Source organism: Furipterus horrens, unplaced genomic scaffold (genome assembly GCF_987537825.1).
Source record: "Furipterus horrens unplaced genomic scaffold, mFurHor1.1.pri manual_scaffold_4, whole genome shotgun sequence".
Classification (NCBI taxonomy): domain Eukaryota; kingdom Metazoa; phylum Chordata; class Mammalia; order Chiroptera; family Furipteridae; genus Furipterus; species Furipterus horrens.
The window spans coordinates 201,820,626-201,842,196 of NW_028327174.1; the positions used below are offsets into that span (position 1 = coordinate 201,820,626).

Genomic DNA, 21,571 nt, shown 5'->3' on the forward strand with positions numbered 1-21,571 from the left:
CTCCCACCCTCGTGGCACCTGCCCCCGCCCCGGCGCTGCAGCAGGGGGCGCCGAGGGGTCCTGGCCCCCGCGGCCTGCTATTTTGGTCTTAGTTTTTCTATGTCCCGCCGCCCTTTTCCTTTTATTTCTTGCTGGCGGGGAGACAAAGGGCGGGGAGAAACGCTGCTCACCCAACACCCCCAGGTACACACACACACACACACACACACACACACACACACACACACGACTGTTTCGGACGCCCCGGCGCCTGTCCCTGGCTGACCCTCAGCCGGCGGACCTGGAAGTCCAGCTGCTACCACTCCAGTCGCTGACTTCATTCTCTTTGTATTCTCGGTTTTCCTTTGCAACCTACCAGACGCCAGGCCGGAGAGAGGCCTGCGCCCCGGGAGCCCCCCGTCGGGGGGAGGGAGAAGGAAGGAGAACTGCGAGGGCTGGGAAATTTGCTTCAGAGAAAACTATGTTTGTTTGTACCACGCGTCCCCACAAGAAGAGGCAGGAGCGGGACGCCGGTCGCCAGGGTGGTTGATGGTGTGTAATTGGACGGAGTAAAGAATCTGCTCACTGCTGCCTCCAGGGCTTGTTTTCTTTCTGTGTTCATTTGGGGTTTAGAGGAGCCCACAAAATAGCCTTAAAGAACCGACTTCACTTTCAGGCCACATTCTCCCGACCTTCCATGAAGGAGAGCAGGCAGCCCCGCCCCCACACACGTGGCCAGCAGAGCGCTCCCCGCGCTGCGCCAGGTGGGGCCCCGCAAGGGACCCACACATCCCCAGACTTGGGAGGTCGCCGCCTCCCTCCCTTCATTAAAAACCAAACCAAACCCAGTCCATCGCACTTTCCCTCCGTGGTCCTCAAATCTGCAAGCACTTGGCGTTCGTTGATACCCTTGCTGAGAAGTCCTAGGGAAGGGACTGGCCCAGCCTCCTAGCAGAGGTGACTTCAGGCTCCGACTTAGAAACCAGGACGGTTGTGTGGTCTCAGGCCCAGGGCCTGCAGCTGGCTGCTGCCTCCTTCCAGTCCTGAGTCCCAGGGTGGGCCCAGGACAGCCAGCCAAGGGCCCCCGGCAGCTTGAGGGCTTAAAGAGGAAGCGCTGAAGGATGGGGCCCATCGAGAGGCCCTTTGCTCAGGAGGGTGCCCGGGTGTTTCCAGCTCTTGGGCATTGCACCCAGGTCTCCCTCCCCATCTACTTACTTTCCCACAATCTGGAAGTTTCCCAGGGCCGCCTGCAGCAGCCGCTGGGAGGTTTAGACCGGCCACACTCCCGCAGGTCCCCCAGGCAATGCTAGGACCCAGCTGAACAAACCTGATCTTGACAGTGATGAGATCACAGCACAGCAAAGGAGAGGGAGCTACAACTGATACCAAACACGGCCAGCTGCGTTTCAAGGCTGAACGCCCACCCCGCAGCCCCAGGCTGCAGTCGGCTCCAGGCCCCCCAAAGAAGTGCCTTGTGTCTGGTCCCTGTGGCTTTGTCTCCTTTTCTACTGACTGAGCCGCGCTAAAGTGAAAAGTCTGGGGCTCCTTCTACATGGGCATGGCTGTGGGACAGTTCTGGCCAATGAGATGGAGCAAGGGTGATGGGTGGGTCTTCCAGAAAGCTTCCCTCCCCCGCACTCCGCACCCAACCTCAGTTGGCCCAGTTTTGGGCCCTGGCTTTTCTGTCTCCCCTCCCGTACTGCTCAGCCAGCAGGGCTGCGGGGAGGGCCCACCTGGCCACCCCGAGAGTGAGACCGGTGGAGCCAGGAAGGTGAAAGCTGCTTTTCTGACGACCTGGCAGGGCCGGGGAACTGCCCTGGTGGCCGACCTCTGCACTTCTTAACATGTGAGAAAAAATAAACCTTGATGCGATTAAAAACTGGCATTTGGCTTTTCTGTTACCTGCAGACTTTTACCAATTCCTAAATCACAGGCTCTGCCCACCCAGCATCCAGGACCCCCAAGGTCACTGAGGACACAGAAACCCAAACCCTTCCTCCCTGGGCTGCATCCCCCTTGCCGCCTGCTATCCACCGTCCGCCGTAACACCCCGAATCCAGCAGCACAGGCCAAGGAGTCAGGACCATGCCACCTCGGGCCACCTCCTTCCAGACCAGGACCTGCCCGCGCCCCCCACCTGTAACGACAGGAGGGCAGCTGACCCACACCCACCGGGGTAACAGCAGCGCAGGCTGCCACAGGACAGCAGCTGCCTTCCTCCTGACCACCAGGGTGTTAGCACACGAGGGACCCCGGCAATCCACCGCCCCACCCCCACCCTCCAGGCCGGGGTCCAGCTCCCTAGAAGCAAAAGCTAGGGCGTGGGCGTGGGGGCTCGTTAGAGAGGGAAGGAGGGAATTAGGGTGGAGTGGGCAGGGAGGTGCCTCCGCAGCGGGGCTTGGGAGCGACAATCGTGCCTTGTGGCAAGGGGGCAGCCTCCTGTGTCTTAGTCCTGCGGGGGGTCGAGAAGCTGCTCACAGGCCGGCGCAGCCATGGGTGGGGGTCTCCCCGAGAGCAGCTCCGGCTGACACCAGCAGCTTCTACCACAAGCCCCCCTGCCCCCCACCTGGGTGTGTCCCTGGACATCTCCAGAGGGGTCTGGGAGGAGAGGGTCCTCGGTGGCCACGCTCGGTCCTCCCCGACCTCTCCCAGCCCCGCAGGGCCAGTGCTGCGTCAGCTCCCCTGCGCACCAGGGCCAGGGAGGTGGAGCACGCTGTAAATCAGAGTGGCAGCCCCGGTCTCCGGGGACAAGGCTCAGCCCTGACCTCAGCCGCAGGCTGGAGGAAAGGTTGCCAGTGGCCATTTGGAAAACTCTGACATCTTGCAGGCAGCTGAGAGGAGAAAAGGAGGTTAGCAGAGCCCAAGGTCATAGCTCAACGTCCTTAGCTGGAGTGCCCTTGTCCCCAGAGGTGTCCTGACAAGGGGTTCTGAGAGGTGAACGGGAGAGGCTCCCATTTCCCATCTTGGACGTACAGCCGGTGTGTGCAGGGCTGTGCAGCGCGGTGCCCTTAACCTTCGCCGTCACCCGAGGACAGCTTTCTCGGGGGACTCGGGGGAGGGCCTGCGTGTGCACTGCAGGAAGTCTGCAGCACGCCTGGCCTGGAGCCCCCGCATGCAGCAGGACCTCCCCTCCGTGACATCCAGTGTCGCCAGGCCCTGCAAATGGCGAGCACACTTGCCTCGAGTCAAGAACCGCTGACCCGGGCAGAAGGGATGGTCACACCCGTCTCACAGGAGGCCACGTGGAGGCTAGGAGAGAGGATGGACCTCGCTGCAAGTCACACTTGCTAAGAAGCAGAGGCAGGACAGCCTGACTCCAGGGCCCAGGGTTCAACCCAGACCAGTTCCCCAGCACAGGGCATCGCCCCAGGATGGACCCCAACTGCTCCTGTCCCCACCCTCCTCCCCACTGCAGCGTGGGGGGCTAGGGAGCCGGGCTCCAACTCCTGGCTTTGCTGTCAGGGGACATGGCTCCCCCGTCCTCCCCCTTCCCCTCCCCCTCTAAATAAGCAGGCTGCTGCATCTGCGGTTTCTCCCTCCTCTGCCACTTGGTCACCCGGGAAGCAGCCATCGGCATCTGTCCGCAGGCTGGGCAGGAGCAGCAGGGACGGGGGGTGGGGGTGGGGCTCCCACCACGCCCACACCCCTGCCCTGTCCCAGGATGCCCACGGGGCCACCTTCCGCCCCGGCCCACCCCTGTGGGACCCCCAGCACAACGCTGGCCAGAGGAGTTAAGGGACAGGACCGGGGAAGAAAAGCTTTGCTTGCTAATGTTTCCTTTTTAAAACACAGATCACGGCAGTGGGGAAGTTAGATGTACAGAAAGGCGAGAATTTTTAAATTACAATCACCCACAATTCTCCATCCAGAGCTAATAACTGTTAATATTCTCTGATCCATGTCCCTAGTACTTTTCCATAAAACACACCCGCACCCAGACGACGTCCCCAGCACCCGCTGTGCCCCGTGCGCAAAGCTTTGTGCTGAGGCTCGATGCCGGTACTGTGCTGAGACCGCCGGGGCACCGCACCCAAAGGCAGCTCTGGGTGATTCGGGCAGAAGGGATCTGAAGGATCTCAGGACCCCCAGACCCTGTCCGGGAAGCTAGACAGGTGCATGGGGAGGGCCCCAGAAGCCGGAGCAAGGCCTAGTCCTGCCCACAGTGGCCAGAGAGCCCCTGCTGCTGTCCCTGAGGCCACCACGGTCTCCAGACCTGCTTCCAGCTGGCAACCCTGCCTGGCCCCATGCCATGTGCCCACTCCCGAGTGTCCGTGCCCAGCATTTCCCACTCCATCAAGGGAGGTGGGCAGTCTTTCCCCAACCGAAGAACGGGCACAGGAAACAGTACAAGCCATCAGAGAGGACAGGCATGTTGCCCAGGGTCACACAGCCCAAGGGGCAGTCCAGATGCAAATTCAGTCTTGGCACAGATGCCCAAGCTGGGGACACAGCTGCACCGCTGTCCCCTTCTCCCTCTATTTTACTTCCTTTCTAAAACGATAGTAGCCTTGTTGTAACACTTAGCACTGTTAACCCAAACACCAATGGAGACCTCTTCAAACAAACAAGAAAGGCAGCCCTCCAGCCTTAGGTTTTCTGCCGTCTCCTGGTGCCCTCTTCCCCGCCCAGAACCCAGGCTCTGCCAGCCAAGGGGCTCTGGCTCCTGGCAGGACGTGCCGCGGCCCGGCCCACGCGCCCTCAGGCATGACAGGGTCTGGCCAGGTGCCCACAGCAGGCCCAGTGCCCATGTTTCTCCCCGGAAGGGGAGGGGGTCCCGGCGACAGAAGGGCACAACTCCGAGTCTGGCCCCTGGGATGAGTCTGGGCAGGTGACGCAGCCTCTCTGGGCCTCTGTCTCCTCGCCTGTGAAGGGAGGTGTCAAAGGTACCGCCTGCGTCACAGGCGATGCTGAGGACGGAACCAGCCGGTGTAGGCAGTGCTCCCAGCACGTGTCTGCTGCGGACCACCTCCCCCGCCACACGTGGATGCAGGGGCCTCACGCTCTCTAGGTGGCAGGGAGGGTGTGCATGGCCTTCCAGTTAGTAACATCCAACCCTCACGCTGCCATGGTGAGCCCGCTGGCGCCTGTTCTGTCACGGGCCTTTCACTTCCCATGGCCTCACGTGCATGCTCATGGATGGCTGATTCCCAGGAAGTGTGAGAGCTGGCCATGTGCCCACCGGTGGCCTGAGAACCACTGTGGACACACACTGTCCCGAGGTCACAAATGCAGCCCCACCTCGCTCACCTTAATTCCCAGACTCACTAAACCAGAAATTCCAGGACGAGCCCAGGAGCGGGAGGTCACGAAAGCTCCCAGGCAACTCCGAAGGGCCCCCACGGGTTGGAAACGCCATGCGGCAATCCCACGGACAGCGTGCGCACAGCACCAGGGCAAGCGCTGTGAGGGCCCCAGCACACAGGCCGCCCCCTCTGTGCACGTGGCCTCTGTGCAGGACAGGACAGTAACTCGGGTCTCGGTGCCACGCAGCACTGAGTTCTGTCCAAGCTGAAGCTGAGTTTTAGTTCCCTCCCTGGACTCTCTTCCTCAAACAACGAATGGTGACACCCAGGAGGTGACAGCGGCTGCAGCGACAGGGCTACCGCAGGCCCGCTCCGGGGTGTTTCCTGTGCCCCCAAGGTCACTTCACCCCCTCCCTGGGCAATCTATGCAGGCGGCTGGAACAAGCCGGGGGGCGCTGGCCGTCTGCTCCCGTGCCCTGGGGACGGTGATGCCAAGGCCGAGAGCACCTTCCTTCCAACGGGAGTGGCCCGCCACTCCCTGAAGTTAGCGCGTTCCAGCCTGTGGCCAGCAGCAACTAGCCCTGCCCTGGACATCCACACCCTGCCCTCTACGCATGGCGCCCAGGGCCCCTTTCGTGGGCCACACTGTGTGTCTGTCCCCCCACCCCCAAGTCTCAGTCTGACTATTCCCGGCGGACCAAACGTCAGTACCAGACTCATCCCTGCGGCTGGCTGGCCAGCCGGCCCGGGCCCCCCGTTCCTTCCGAGCGAGATTCCAGAGCGCGCTGGGAAGCCAGAGTCGGGGTGCGGCTCCAGAACAAGCTGGAACCAGTGAGCCTAACGGCCCGCCCCGCAGGTCCCTGGGAAGTGCCCTGTCCCTCAGTTCAATAAAGGAACTCCTAATCCACACCAAGTGTGTTTCCACTTTTTAATTCTGCCATTTTCTCTTAAAATATAAGTTTTAACAAAGACTACAGATCAAACGTTTGCCAAATCCCAGCTAGGAATTCAGAGCATAGAAAAAGTCAAAGCTACAGCAAAAATTATAATGTGCACAACTAGCTTCAGAAAATAGTAATTTTGGTTATAAAACTCATTTACAGATTATTCACATGTACTTATCAAAATCTGCCCCTGATAATACAAGAAAACATGTAGCTAAATAAACTGTGCACAATAAACCCAAGGCAAAGGGAGAACATACTCACGCCGGCAGGACGGACAGCAGAAGGCGCAGGGCGCTTTCCTGTGCCACCCTGGCAAGGACGAGGCCAGGCGCCCTTCCTCACTGCCCACGGCAGCACTGCTGGGACAGCCATGTCGGGAAAGGCCACACGACACACATAAAAGCCTTTATTACGCAAACGCTTTTACCAACTGAACTAATGAAGTGCGCGGTCAGGTATGACCATCCTGCCGGGAGAGGTGTCAGGACACAGGCCTGCTCCTCGGGAAGAACTGCTCGGGTCTCCGACTGATCTGTGCGCAGCGGCCCCAGGGGAGCCGGCCGGGGAACACGACGCAGAGACGAGGCAGCGAGCCCCCCAGAAACGACACCACTTGGGGCAGCAGCAAAGCCCACCCGCCGGGGCCACGTGTCCCCTAACCCGCCCCCTGTGGGAGCAGAGCGCGTGACGGTCCTCACTCAGCAGTTCGTCACGCCTCCTGTACGCAAAGTGGTCAATGCTCCAAGTACCTGCTAAACGGAGCACTTCACCAAGACAGTAGGAAAGTAAACTTACAGCGAGATTTTTGGCTCAAGGCACAGGCAGAGACCCACCCTGCGCTTCCCTGTGTGGCTCGGCCTAGGACCCCCTGCCCTCCCAACAGGGATAATGTGCTCCCTGCATGCTGTCTGGGCACCAGTGAGGGGGACACAGGTCATGGAAACGTACAGTGTTTAAACATTTGGCACCAAACATTGATTTTTAAAGAACTCTTAGTAATCTACTTCAGTGGACATTTCTGACTAACACAAAGCCCTTTTTGCTTAGAAAGCAGACGACAAAGAAAATGTCACATGGGGCCGTTTCCCTCCAGGGCTTGTTTCTCTCCCCCAGTTAGCTGGTGGGCCCGCGTGGCCCTGGAAACCGCTCAGCACCTGCCGGGGCTCCTAACGCGCACCCTCACAGCTGCGGGGCCTCCGACTCAGTCGGCGCGTGCTTGGGAAGCTGGGCTTTGGGGTCTGGCACCCCTCCCCTGTCCTAGTCTCTTAAATCTCCACTCACTACAGTCACTTGTGTGTCACAAAAGCCCAGTCCCCTCTCACCAGACGCTCTACACCCCCGTGGGTTTCAAAGGCCATTAGGAAACCCTCTTCCTGGTTCCAAACCAAGGAGGCACCTCCCCTTCTAGCCGCCTCTGGGCATAAGGCGGCTCATTCCTGCCGAAAAGGCCCGCTGGCCTGCCCCGTGGCTCCCGGGCTGCCTGGTGACCGGGCCGCAGGGGAGACATGGCCCGACCTGTCAGAACTGTCTCACAACAAGGGCTGAGGGGACCTGCCCTCCTGCTTTTCCTTCCCTTTTAAAATAAAGTTGGTTCGGGTGAAAATAATCAACATTTGAAGCGGGCGGAAGGAAAGCAGTCTACTAGGTTAAACCTTAAAAGGGTTTGCTATTCGCTGTACAAATACACACGCCCACCGACACCGCCCTCACTCCAGCCTGGCCCAGCCTTCCCGTAGGAGAACGAGAGTCCAGCACTTCAGTCTGCGGCCGCGAGGGCACCCTCGCCGACACACACGTGCCCCTGCAGTTTTTGCAACGGACACAAGTCCCGAGGGGCCGGCGGGCTGCAGAGAGGCGGCGGCAGCACAGCAGCCCATCGAAGGAAAACACGCGTCGCATCTGCAGTCTCATCAGCCGGTCACCTCCGGTTAGCGACTGCGCTCGGGGCCGGCCGGCACGTCCCGGCTTTACTGCAGCCGTCTTTTCTTTGAAATGCTGTCCTCCTCTCTCGGCCGCCTGCTGTCCCAGCCGGAGTTCCTCCTGGTGTGATGGCTCCCAGAGCTAGCCGTCTCCCGGTCCCCGTCCCAGAAAGCCCTGGTGTCTCTTTGGCGGCTGAGCTCCCATTCCTGGCCACACGTACTTTTATTGGCGGAACCCAGGCCAGCAGCAGGAGGCTCCTGAGATCTGTGGCTGCTCCCTGCGGCCGGGAACCACTCCCAGGTGCTTCCCAGAGCCTGGGGGCTCACAGGGAAATTGGGCTCTCCCAAGGGGGGCGTTGCTCCGAGATGCTGGAGGCTCCAGGGCTCTGGGTCCCTCGGGCATTTCCCTGGGGCTTCCGTGCTCAGGCCCATCCTCTTGAGCAGTCGTGGGTCCCGAAGCTGTTCCTTGACAGGCCTTTCGGGGTCCTTTGCAGCAAGAGCAACAGCAGCCTCCTTGGGGTCAGGGGGGGTGGGGTACACGCCGGGCGCCAGCGTCGCCTTGATCCCGTCACTGTCCGGCTTGCTGCTGGGCGAGCTGCCCTGGACGCTGGGCCCCTCCAGGGCCGGGGGCGAAGGGTTGGTCTCACTCCGCTGCAGCGTGGGCATGGGCTTCAGGATCTTCACCACGTCGTGTCTGTAGTTCCTGTCGCAGGTCTTGATGATGGCACCCCGCCTCTGCGCGTCCTGAATCAGGTGGTTCCAGTGCTGATTGTCCTTGAAACCAAGAGAAGGGAGAAAGTTACACCCCACCCAACACTCGTGGCCGGGACGCAGGCAGCTCCAGCTTCATTTCTGAACAAAGAAAGAAGCACGTTTTCGTGAACAGAGTCTCCAGAACCCATTACTTAGACAGGGTGACAGGAAACACCAGTCACATGCAGCCCGATCAGCCCCGCAGAGAGAAGTCACCGGGGGAGGAAGAGTGGCCGCAGGCAGCTCCGCACCCGGGCGGCGACCTCAGGAAGTTATTTCTGTTTCCATGAACTAAATGAAATACAATGCAGAATTCAGGGGTGCCAGCCACGTTTCACGTGCTCAGCAGCCTCCGGTGACCAGCAACCAGTGTACTGACAGTGCGGGCAGAGCCTCCGTCACCCCGGAAGCTCCCTGGGTGCTGCAGGTCCAGTCTCACCGGTCTCTTGGCCAGGCTAATGACATCAAAACAGGAAGGCTCTGGCTTCAGAAAGCCCTAACTTTTGAGTGCCTGTGACTGTTTTAGAAGTCCATAGCTTTCACTGAATTCCAGAAGGCCTCCTGAACTCCGAAGGGCTAAACCGTCTTAATCCACAAGGACGTATGCCGGGCTGCCTTCTGCCTCTTTCCTAGAGGAGCCAAGGTTACGAAGGTGTCACTGAGGAAAGAAGCCCCCGACCGCCCCACTGACTGACGGCATGTCTCCCCTCCCGTCCCTGTGGTGGTTTCCTCAGTAGGAAGCAGGAGGAGGAGAGGAGCACGAGGGAGAAAGACAGACACGCACAGCTGCCCTGGGCCACGTGCTGCCGTCCAGGAGGCGGAGGACGAGGGCTCGCTGCCTACGCGGGCCCAGGCCACTGGACCTCCCTGCACCCGGCTCATCTGTAAACAGCCATGTTTTATGTAGTTGATTCTAAATGCTCCCTGCTGCACACCGTCCCAGTCCTGAGGCCGGAGCCTCATGGCCCAGAGTGGCACTGAGCACGGACCCCTGGAGGAGCGGCAGCCAGGGCTAAGCGACCACCCCCAGACTCGGAGAAAACGAATGACTGCAAAAAGGCCTGCGTCCCAGCTCCCGCCTGGAAACCTGCCCGCCGACACCTGACCAGGCAGAGCCGCCCCAGTCAAGAACCTGGGGAACAGAGGCAGGGTCGGGAGAGGGCCCGACAGACCGCGGTGGCCGAGGCCCCGGGCCCGCTGGCCCCCCAGCTGTCTGCGCTCAGGCAAGGACACGCATCCTGCACTGGACAATGCGCGCTCAATACCAGAGGGAGTTACTTGTAGGACTGAACCCAGTCACTGTGTTTTCATTTTCTCTTTTACGTATCAGCACGCGTGATATGGTAAAAATCTGTCTAAATACATCTAAAAAGGTTCCTTCAACCAATGCAAAACCAAAGTTTTAAGCAGAAATCAAGTGCTGGGTCAGTTTCCTGGGAGCACACCTAATAAGGACACACGTCGTCGCTGACGGCCTCCTGGACTGACCGACGCCGGTGGCCATGCGGGGCCCACGGGCGGTGGCTCTAAGGCCAGTCACGCACACGCGGCGCCAGACAGGCTCCGTGGCTCCACCTCCTTCACCAGGACAGGACAGCCCTGGGACTCGCAAGCTGTGGCTGAGACACATCGCGGCCAAGCCTACTGCACCGGAACCCGGGCTGTAACCCAACCCCCGAAGGTCGTGAACACAGGTTTGCGAAGGGGCAAGAAGTCCTGGCCTCTCAGAGGACACCAAGTGCCCTAATGACTGACCCTGTTTCCACAGGGAGGCTGAGCTAAAGACCAAGGACGCAAAGCAGCCCCGAGGGCACAAGAAGCTGGACCATCCCAATGACGAAGGGAGTGCAGACACCGTCACAGCCAGAGGGCAGTGGTCTTCAAGTTTGTCCACGTGGCCCTCAAGGCTCGCAAAGATTTTCGGGGAGCGGGGGTGGGGGGTAAGAACACAGTGCAGGAATCAATTTCCAAACTCAGCTTCCCACATCCCTGTGGGCATCCCTGCCCTCCACCCCTTCCTCCCTTCTCTACCACAGTGGGCTCGTCCACCCCAGACCTGACTATAGGGTGCACTGTCCAGGCACATGCAAACCCCTAGGTGCCAGATAAAGGGGGCAGTACAAATCAGGGTGCCCATGAAGGCTCCTTCAATATGGGCACCACTAAGAAACAGCTGTGGTAACATTTTACTTCTCAGGTTTAAACATTATCAAAACTCAACTGTATAAAAACAGTACTTGAAACAGATTATTCAGTGGACAGTGAATCATTTTTTAAGTCAGATCCTTATGGTCACAGGAAAAAATAAAATTTTTAACTTTTACTTTAAGGAAACTATAGATTCACAGGAATTTCCAAAAAAATCACAGAGCGGTTTCGTGTACCCTTCACAGTTTACACAAACAGTTATGAACAGTTTATAAATTTGTGTGGCAGAGAAGCAACAGTGAGATTAATAGAAACGTTTTTAATTAGAAAAATGTATTATCTCATTGAATTTCATCCTCACCAAGACTGAATGGAAATTCAATGTCAAAGACCAGAAATAATGCTAATCTCTATTTCACTGCATGCACTTAAGAGTGATGTATATTTACTTTCAAAAGCTTCATTTTAAAATGTCAATAATTACAATACATCAGAAAAAGCCTTTAGCAGTACTTAAAAACAGGAGGTACACAGCTTTAAAAAATTTACTTCAAGGGGGTACACAAACACCCGAAGTTGAAGACCCCAGAGCTGCAGGAGCTGAAAGAGGAAGACGAGGCTGGAGTGCCCTCTAGTGGTGCTCACCAAACCAGGGAACTCTCTCCTACCCACTGTGAGACTAGTAGCAAACATGTACTCTTGCCTGGCCGTGGCATCAGCAAATGGCATTGCATTTCTGTCTACCGACCGGGTCCCCCGTCACCTTCCCGGGACGCAGCAGCCCCGCGCCAAGGGCCTGGGCAGGAGGCAGCCCAAGCGCCTGCTCGCACCCGCACCGTGGCGTCAAGCCGGGCCCACGACGGCCACGCTCACCTCCCCTAACGCGTTGCATGCCCTCTAACAGTCCTAGGATGCAGATGCAGTTTTCTCGCCACCCCCCCGAGAGGCCTCTGTGTAGATGTGCACACCCCGGGAGAAGCTGCGGGAGGACTGGCGGCTGCTGAGAGGCTCTCGACTTCGCGTCTCCACGTGCCCCTGACCCCACTTCCACACCGATGCAGGAGAGAAACTAACCTCAGCCCAATCCCGGGGAGCCCTCTGCTCTCCTAGGAGGTACCTACCATCAAGGTTCTCAAATGTCCGAGGATGAAGAGGCTATACTTGGCACGTGTGATGGCGACATTCAATCTCGGCAAACTCGCCAGAAATCTAGACAATCCAAAAAAAAAGTTACTTGTCTCTGCAGAGTGACTCAGTGTTATCAATGTAGGGGAGACACAGGCAGTATTTTCGATCGTCTTCTGTGGGCTCCTTCCACCTAGAAGTCAGTGCTTGCTCCCTCTTCTCCCCAATACAGGGTACCTGGCACAGACACGACCCCCTGAGAAACAGCAAACCAACACCCAGTGCTTCCTTCAAAGGGATGCCTCTGTCAATTTCCTATTCTGACTTGAATGAGATACTCGAAATTTTAACATGATTTCTAAGCCTGATAGAAATCTTAAAAACGAGACTAGATCAATTATTCTTAAATGTAAATGCCTTGAGAACACTAAAGTATTGTGGACCCAGCACAGACACAAACGTCACAGGAGATGAGAGGAGAGCCCGGAAGTGTAACAGAACTGGCGCACGGGCCCGGTGATGTGCCCACGCAGCTGGGAAAGAGCGGCCAGTTTACAAGTCCCCGCTTGCACATGCAGCCTCTCCCAGGTAGGGACAGAGGCAGCTTTGAGTACTGTTTTCTTTAAGGGCCATTAAACATATTTAACAACAACCTATAAATTTCATCTGCTACTCATGAGAGGAAGAAACCTCAGGGCACCGAGACTCAAGGGCGTTGTCTGTCGCCCCCCGCCCCGCCCCGCCCCTAAGTGCCCTTAGCATCTCTGGTAAGTAAGCTGACCCCTGCAAACACACTTGGTCCAACGATTTATCTACTCCTATTAAATGAAACAGCAGATTCGCACTGTGTCACGAATTAATATACAAGATACCGAGACAAGCAGAACCGACACTGGATCAATGTCACGCCTTGAAGACTCCACAATGACAGCTACTCACCCGATGGAGCCCTGCATGCTGTTCGCTCTGACGCATGTGACGATGATGCAATCCTTCTGACGGCCCTGAAACGCATCCACAGTATCCACTTCTGCCTGCCTGTTCACAAGGGAAACGTTTACTGGAAAAAGATACCCATTAAACACACATACTCATATAGCAGTGTTCTTCAGAAACTTTTGCGTGGTATCTATATTTACGTAGCTCACGTAACGTGAAACCATTTTTAGGTACATTCACTGCGTCGTGCTACCATCGCCACTAATCCCACGTTCCCATCACCCAGGAAGAGAAACCCTGTCTCGGGCCCCGCCCCCCGCCCAGGCCCTGGCAACCACGCATCTCTCGGGCGCTGTGGCGTCTGCCACGCTGGGCATCTCAGAGAAAGAGCCGCGCACCACAAGGCCTTTGGGTCTGGCTCCTCTCCTTTGGCATGTTTTTGAGGCCCACCTACGCTGTCACAGGTATCAAGAGTTTCCTTCCTCTTATGACAAATATCTGTATGGGTGCACCAAAATTTATTTATCCACTTACAAAACCTGTTGGGAAGTGTCTGATTACTAACTCTCTTTACTTTATATAGATCTGTTCAAAATTTCTATGCTTTCTAGTCAATTAGGTAGTTTGTGTGTTTCCAATATTTAACTTTTTACTGTTGAGGTAAAAAGTAGACAAAAACATGACCTCTGACCTATACACAAACACACTAAAAAGGTTAAGTCACTTTTTCTAAGTGACAATGTGACTTCGTGCGTCTCGCTAGAATTGGAGTTGAGGTTAACAGGTCATGGAACTAAATGAGGGAGCGGCCCGGAGAGCGTCACGGTCAGTCCCAAGGTCGGGTACCACCTGACGGTCAGCACCCCACGCGCGGCAGGCCCCGTCCGCAGGGCTCCATGCGCCCCCGCCCCCAGCGCAGCGCCCCGAGCAGGACCGCCCCGTCTGAAACCCCTGCCCACGTCTCCTCCCTGCCACCCCTCGTCTCCCTGATTCAACAGGAAAACCGAACGCGTCTGTGCACAGAGAGGCCTCACCCTTTTCCTTCAAACTCTTTGTCCAGCTCCTTCTGAATCATCACCTTCTGAGCCTTGTAATGGGTTATGATGCCCGTGTTCCGGAAACTGATCTCCTTCCGTATGTCTCTGAGTTGTTTCATCAGTTCTATGACCACTTTTATTTCTTGAACGTTTACGTATGAGCTGAATGAGACGGACAAAGAACACGTTACAACTAGCAGCAGTCCGACCGCTAACCCAAGGTCCCCTGTTTCCATTACAGGAAAGCCAGGCAGGGAGGCCTCATTAGCACTCCCTCAGCAGCGACCCAGTAAGGCCGTCATACAGACCCTGAGTATCGTACGTGTGCGTAAGTACAAAAATGACTGCCTGGTGAAACAAAGTCGTAAGAGAGGAGAGTCTGTCAGCTGAGGTTCAGGCACCGATTTCTTACACACCTACTACAACAGGGACAGCGGTTATGAGAACAAAAGTACAATGAAGACGACATGGACAGTGAAGACCCGCTCTCTCCCACACACCGAGGAAGTGCTTTAGACGTAGTCTCTTTTTTTTTTTTTTAAATCCTGACCTGAGGATATGTTTTATTGATTTTAGACAGAGGAAAAGAGAAAGGGGGAGAGGGAGGGAGGGAAACACCGGTGTGAGACACAGACAGGGTGCCCCCCGCACGCGCCCCAACCGGGGACCAAACCCGCGACCCAGGCCTGTGCCCTGACCGGGATGGAACCTGCAGCCTTTTGCTGCGTGGGACAATGGGCCACCCGGCCAGGGCAGATGCACCATCTTGTCAAAGCCCCACCACGGCCGTGCCCATCACGCACCCCACGACGGAGGGGATGCCACCCCCACAGACTCATGTGATGTGGCCCCTAGAGATGACCGACGGGGTCTTACAGTGGCCCAGTCCTCACTGTACCCCTCGCTGACCTCTCCCTGCGCTCCCAACTCAACTCCCGCACAGCACACGTTCCCTCAGTCCCGCACCGGGTGTGATGGGCGGGGGCACTGGGGACCCTGCACCTGTCCCGCTAATTCAAGAGCCCTGAATGCCCACCACCCCACCTTCGAGACTCACTCCACAGGTGACCCAGTCAACTGGCTCTTCCGGCCTTCAGACTTCTATTCTGCTTGGTCACCTCTCAGGCCAACATTCCTCCTGGGATGGAGCTCCTCTCTCAACCTTCTGCTCCCTCCCACAATGCCCCGGGCACTGCAGACCCCGGCCAACTGCTTCTACCTCCCCCACCTTCGGGAGCAGCCCGCCCCACGGCGCTCAGCACCCAGGGGAGTCCGCACTGCCCCCGGCCCTCCTGCACGGGCAGTGCCTGCACGTGCACAGACCACCAGTGCTCTGCTCACTCCCAACAAGCCCTGGCTCCTCTGGGTGCCCCATTAGTGACTGCCACTCCTTTCTGCTGGCACCACGGACCAGCCGAGCTACGTAGCACACGTGTGTCCTGTCCGCCCCGTCTCACACCTACGTCAGCTGAATCTGTGTGGATCCTTCATAGCACCTAACCCGCCCGGCATGATCAGCCACCTCGGTGACCGCCTGCTGGACCCTAAGCACCTTGCTCCAGCGCTGGGCCTCGGCATGGATCTGCCCAAGCGGCCACACCACGCAGCAGGCAGTGTCACCCCCACTGTACACTGAAGAGCCCCAAGGCTGCCATACGCAGACAAAGACGTCAGTAGTTTATTGTTTTAAAAGGAGATGCTACTAAGAATCTAGCTAAATGAAACTGACTGTGCACTGCCGTTAGCCAGAGAGGTGTATGGACAGTGTGCTGAGCAAAGATGTGAACGGGACACCGGGGCCGCCCCAGGACCCCCAGGGACGGGGACAGAGAAGGACGCACTCGTTTTCCCGTCTTTCTGATCCATCCTCGACATCGAACACCAGGTAGGGCTGGAACGGCCAATCTGACGAACACCGGACGATCTCGGTCACCCTGCAAAAGAGCAGCCCCATTCAGAACACAAGGCAGGCTCCACGCCACAGCTCCCACTCATTATTACCATCTTCCTTGTAGAGGAAGAAGCTAGGCAAAAGAAGGGCCCAAGGAAGACTTTTTATTGAAATGTACTTCAGTGAAAAGTACCAAAACAACTTTTTTAGTTCTCTTCTAGTGCTACGGAGAATGAGCGATGTAATTAAAACATCATTACAACTGGAAAGTTACTGATGATACAGGACATTTAAAAAAGCAAGCCACTGAATAATACTATGTACACATGCTACGATTTTCTTCCCGAGTTACAACAAACTAAAAAGACGCGCACGGCACAAGGACTGGAGGAGACACGCCACCACGTTAGCAGTGACTACTTCTGGGCAGTATGAACATCGGCCACTCTCCACCCTTCTTTTTTCGCTTACCTGCGTTTGCCACAATCAGCACGACTTTTCACAGAGAAAACTTCTAAATCTTTTTATGACAAGAACACAGTAAAACAGCTCTTCTAAGCAGCAAACCCTACAAAGACGCCGCCAGCAGGCAATGAGGGGCGCGCACCTGTTGGTTTTCAGGTTCTTGTTGTAGACGTAGTGGGAGGGGAAGAGGCAGATGTCGGGGTGCATCCTGTACTGGATGGTCAGCTGCAGGACGGGCAGCCGGCTGCTCACGTTGTGCTCCACGTTCTCCTCCAGCAGCTTGCAGAAGCGGGCCATCATGGACTGGTTGTAGCCGTGCTCTTGCGCCTTCTGCCAGGGACGGAACAGAGCAGCCCTCTCTGAGACTCCGCCAGCCCTCCCCCACGGTCACAGACACCATCCCTGGGCTCTCACCTGGCCCTGGTGGGGTGCAGGGGCCATCACCAACAACCAGGGAGCCAGAGAGAGAAGGTGTTTCTCCCTGGCCCCTGAAAAGCCACGGAGCTTGACCATAAAAGTGAGGCATTTTCTCCTCATATAGAAAACCCGCACACCGCTCAGGAAAGAGACAGGGCTTTGTGAATGACCACGGCTGAGGCTTTTTTGATGCTAACAGAGGTCACCTGACTCAGTGATGAAAAGATAAAAAATAACAGATCTTAACAATTATTTCCAGGACATGGTCTCAACACAAACACTCAACATCACTGTAAACAAGCCCTTTATAAAGACCCGCTGCTTCGTTCCCCTCCAAGGCGACCTCACGCGCCTGAGCATGACTTACGCCCGCAACCTGAGAGCCAGTCGCCTGACAAATGCTACCACGGCTGTACCCTGCCATGTACTTTTCAATGTCAGCATCATCCCAGGATATGGAGCGCAGTGTATCCAGTGCTCTGGGAGCAGAAATGTGCTCTGGAAACTGCACTAAGGAGTCCTCATGGGGGGGGGGGGCGGGCACCGAGGACGCCCCACAACTGCAAACGGGGCAAAAGGCACAGCTTCTAAGTAACAGATGCCTGTGTATGTGATTTTAACTAAATAGAACAAATATCAGACATTTGACAATTTCATTTATTACCCCCCCCCCTCGCCAAAATGGTTATTCAACTTAGCCAAAACCCCACTTTGAATCTTCTCTCTGGGAAAAATAAAAAGGACTTATACGAGGTGATGGATCTGCTCCAGGAGAAAGCTGCGTCCACCCCCCGAGATGACGTGGACTTGCATGCTGACGTGGAAGGGTGTTCCTGATCTGCTTACCGACTGGGAGGAAACGAACCTGTCACGAAGCTGAACCCTACGTGTGCGTGCACACAAACCTGATAACTGTCTGACACCCGCAGAGGGACACGTCCGTGCATGTTACCCCCGGGGACGTGAGCTCCGTGAGGGCAGGGACGGCAGCCTGCTCTCTGCACTGTCACCCCCGGCCCCCGGCCCAGCAGCTGAACAAGGCCGACACCAGGAACCGCAGACCGAGGAAGGGGAGACCGTGAACACACGTGCCCACAGATCTGCGCAGGTACTCACTGACCTGTTCACTTATCCTCCCTAGAAGGAGGTCGAGGAACTCAGCTTTGTGATTGTGTTCTGAGCTTCCTCAGTGAGCCTGTATTACTTCGGCAATTAGAAAGAAACCCAAATGGATTTCTCTCCTTTCTGCTGTTTTAAATCAGTCACCAGATCAGGCAACCAAGCTGAGGCCCAGAAACAGCTCTTCCCATTCCACGACACAGCCCTTCGAGAAGCTGAACCGGACACCCCGGAAACGTGCCCTGCCCCCGGCTGAGCGCGGCCGGGCACACACTGCTGGGAGCCAGCGCCCGTGGGACAGGGGAGGCGGTGGGCAGGGTGGACCCCGGGGAAGCTGCTCCTCATCGCCTCCCTGTCACCTCCCCTTCCTGAGGGCGTGAGGGTCACAGACAGCATCTTGTACCACAAGGCAGAGGGCTCCAAACCTGCAAGGGTGTTCTAAAAACACCTTCCCTTTATGATGTTTTCTTCAATTCGGCACATGTGTAAGTACAAATCAGTCGGCTGGGATTCTTTTCCTTGCTCTTAAACTCTTTCTTTCATTATTACTTTGGTGTTTATGTTGCTAACGTAAGTCAGATACGGCCCTTAAAACAGCTACACACGGCTTGCCCCAAAGGAAGAGCTCACGCTCACAGGACAGGGTCTCCCGGCCTCTGACGCTGCTCCCGCCACGCCCACACCCACGCCCACGTGCAAAGGGGTGTATTCAGAGACAAAAGCTCTTAAGACGCAACCCGTGACCCTGTTTTCCCAGCCTTTCCAACACTTTCCCCTGCAAATAAGAGATGATGATCCAACCTAGACACCCTCCCCGCCCGCCGAGAAACTCTGCAGCGGCGCCCTCCACATCGCAGCGATGGGGCTGCGGGACTCACCAGGGAGATGACCGTAGGGGGCAGCTGCTTGGGGTCTCCCACGAGGACCAGCTTGTTGCAGCGGTGGATGAGCGGGGTCAGGGTGTCGACCTCACAGGCCTGCCCGGCCTGCAGACGAAGCGCAGAGCGGAAACAGAGGCTCAGTCACCTGCGCTTCCTGCCCAGCCGCGTGCAGCTGCCCAGCCCACAAACGCCCGAGCCACTCTCTCTCCGGCACCAAATACCCAAACCAAGGGTTTTCTTTAGCAAAATGAACAAAACAACAAACACTTCAATTTTTTAAAAATCGCACATATTTTGAGGTCAGCCACCACTCAGGTGTCACCAAAACCTGGGAGCCACAAGCTACGGGGCCCCGGAACCTGGGATTAGGGTGTGTGATGGCGTGTGTGTGAGTGCGTGTGCATGTGTGTGTGCATGTGTGTGCGTCTCTCTCTCTCTCTCTCCCCACCCACCCCACACTCCTCCTCAGTCCTCAGCGGCCTTCCAATGGTGAGACTCAGCGTCCCTTCCACTGAATGCCGTTCCCTCGGTAACTTCCTCACGCCCATCCCTGGACTCTTTCTCTGGGTGACTACAGGACCCTGGACCTCCTGGACCTAATACACATTTGTTCCATGAGTAACCAGGCAAGTTTTGTGGCTCAGAGCTCTCCAATGTAATATTAAAAGTGCTTCAAAACGTAAACTGAGATACTGCAGGCAGAAGCTGACCATCCGTGGGAGGAGTCTGGAAGGAGCAGTCGGGCATCCTTATGAGTCAAACCCCTACACTGGAAGAGCAGTTTGACTGTGGGGAGTCACTGGCAGCCTGTGTCAACATGGAAGAGTACACGTGTCATGGCAGGTGACATCAGAAGCCAAGACCACTGTGTCACATCTCGGCAGCCTGTCTAAGGCTCCTCGCGGCACCAGTCATGGCTGTACGGCGACTGCTCACTGACCTCGTCGACGATGACGCAGCTGAAGGGGACGCCGCCCTGTGCCCGGAAGGCAGACTCGAGCAGCAGTCCGCCGCTGGTGCTCAGCGTGCAGCAGATGATGTGCGACTCCAGGATGATGCTATTCTGGGTCTTCTGCGGGCGTCCTTGGACCTGGGACAGCAGGCAAAGGTGCATCACCATGCAGCGGTGCACCCACTCCTGACTACAGTAGGCCTGCCTTTAAGACACCCGCCTTATGGTACCGTAAGGAACAGAGTAACATTTAGTCAACGTAAGGGGAGACCCGCAATCTAGGAAAACAGCAAACATTCAAGGTAATCAGAAAGCTCCAGAAAAACACACTGCCTTGCGGCGCAGGCTAAGCTTAGATCAGATTTAGGCGCGCTGAGGCGTATGTATCCAGGCTTTGATCCCGGCCAGGCAACGCTCACAGCCATGTGCACGCGGGCAGGTGCCAGAATAAGCAGAGATTAAATAACTCTGCTGAGCTGTGAAGCACCGGTCTAAGTAAACCAAGGTCACAACTGAGCTGGGACATACGCTCTCTGTTCATTCTCAAGCATGCAGGGCTGTTCTTCCTCTTCTGAAGGCCAGTACCAACGAAAACGGCTTGCGCAACGGCCACACGCTCCCTCCCACAGTGAGAAGGCCGCCCTGGGCGACCTCTGGCACGCTGCCCACGGCTCGCCCTGAGCCACGCGGGGATCTGGGGTGGCGCCCCACTCCACGCAGCTGAAAAACCCTAGATAACTCCATCCGCCGCCCTCCACGCACGGAGATTCCCACCTTAGGCCAGAAAGACAACTGCACTGGGCAGAGCCAGACAGTGTGAGGGACCCCACGCTGCCCGCCACCCAGGGCAGCAAGCCGTGACCAGTCCCTTCTTTGGGGAGTCGGTCGGCCTGCCCTGCTCCTGGAAAGCGGTGCGGTTCACCCCGCACAGGCCACGTCCGCCACGGGCCCAAGGCCCACGTGTGAGCTTGGGCAGGGGGTGGCACTGCAGCCCCCCGGGGCCCCTGTGCTGGCCTCTGTCACCCATCTCCTCTCAGCCATCAGGGAGAAACGGCCACGCACAGTGGCCACCGAACTATGTGACCAAGAGCGAAAACCACGCTGCCTGGAAATGCGAACCTCATCCTTCAATTCAGGAAGGCTGAGTTTGGGCTCAGTTTAAGATTTTAATGAACAGCTTTCCACCAACCTTTAATTTAAATAAACAAACTGCTAATGCAAGCATGCATTAAATTCAACTGTATTTATTCAGCCACAGACTCCTCAGAACTCTCCTCGAAGACACTGGCCACAGCACTGGCTGGCCGCGCTGCCCCCGGCCCCAGACGGAACGCCGCCGATGCGAAGAAACGCAACAGTGCTGCGCTGTCACTGCGCTGCGGTTCAGACACGTGGTCCCTTCCTATTTTTAGTAACTATTCATCTGGCTATGGTGATGGTAACTGATTTCGCAGTTCCAGGGGGGAGGGGATTAGAGCACCTAATAAGAGGTCTTTTAATACGTACTCAGACCTAGAAAGGAAAGCTATTTTATAATCACTTATTTCTTAGAAACCTCAGGCGGTGATAATTCATTATTAGGCTAAAGAAACAAATGCAAATACACATGTAATTACACCACTAACTCCACTTTCGTATTTGTTTGAAATTTCTCATAAAAATTTAAAATGTGTAATTGATAAAAAGTCCACTGGTTGTCTGAACTATGTCATAATTGAAAGAAAGAAAAAAACAGAATAGGAAAATGCTGAACTAC

General features: G+C 56.5%; 1 protein-coding gene across 1 annotated transcript in view; it reads right to left on the reverse strand.

Moving 5' to 3' along the window:
• Positions 1 to 8,055: 8,055 nt before the first annotated feature.
• SETX (senataxin) overlaps positions 8,056 to 21,571 on the reverse strand; it is a 51,544-nt gene continuing 38,028 nt past the window's right edge. Inside the window, exons 19-26 of the mRNA XM_090274932.1 lie at positions 19,804 to 19,953; positions 18,861 to 18,968; positions 16,589 to 16,776; positions 15,932 to 16,024; positions 14,088 to 14,252; positions 13,054 to 13,152; positions 12,111 to 12,198; positions 8,056 to 8,862 (exon numbers count right to left, since the gene is read on the reverse strand). Coding sequence (XP_090131058.1) covers positions 8,137 to 8,862; positions 12,111 to 12,198; positions 13,054 to 13,152; positions 14,088 to 14,252; positions 15,932 to 16,024; positions 16,589 to 16,776; positions 18,861 to 18,968; positions 19,804 to 19,953 — 1,617 coding nt within the window. The 3' untranslated portion in view covers positions 8,056 to 8,136. The remainder of the gene's footprint in view (positions 8,863 to 12,110; positions 12,199 to 13,053; positions 13,153 to 14,087; positions 14,253 to 15,931; positions 16,025 to 16,588; positions 16,777 to 18,860; positions 18,969 to 19,803; positions 19,954 to 21,571) is intronic.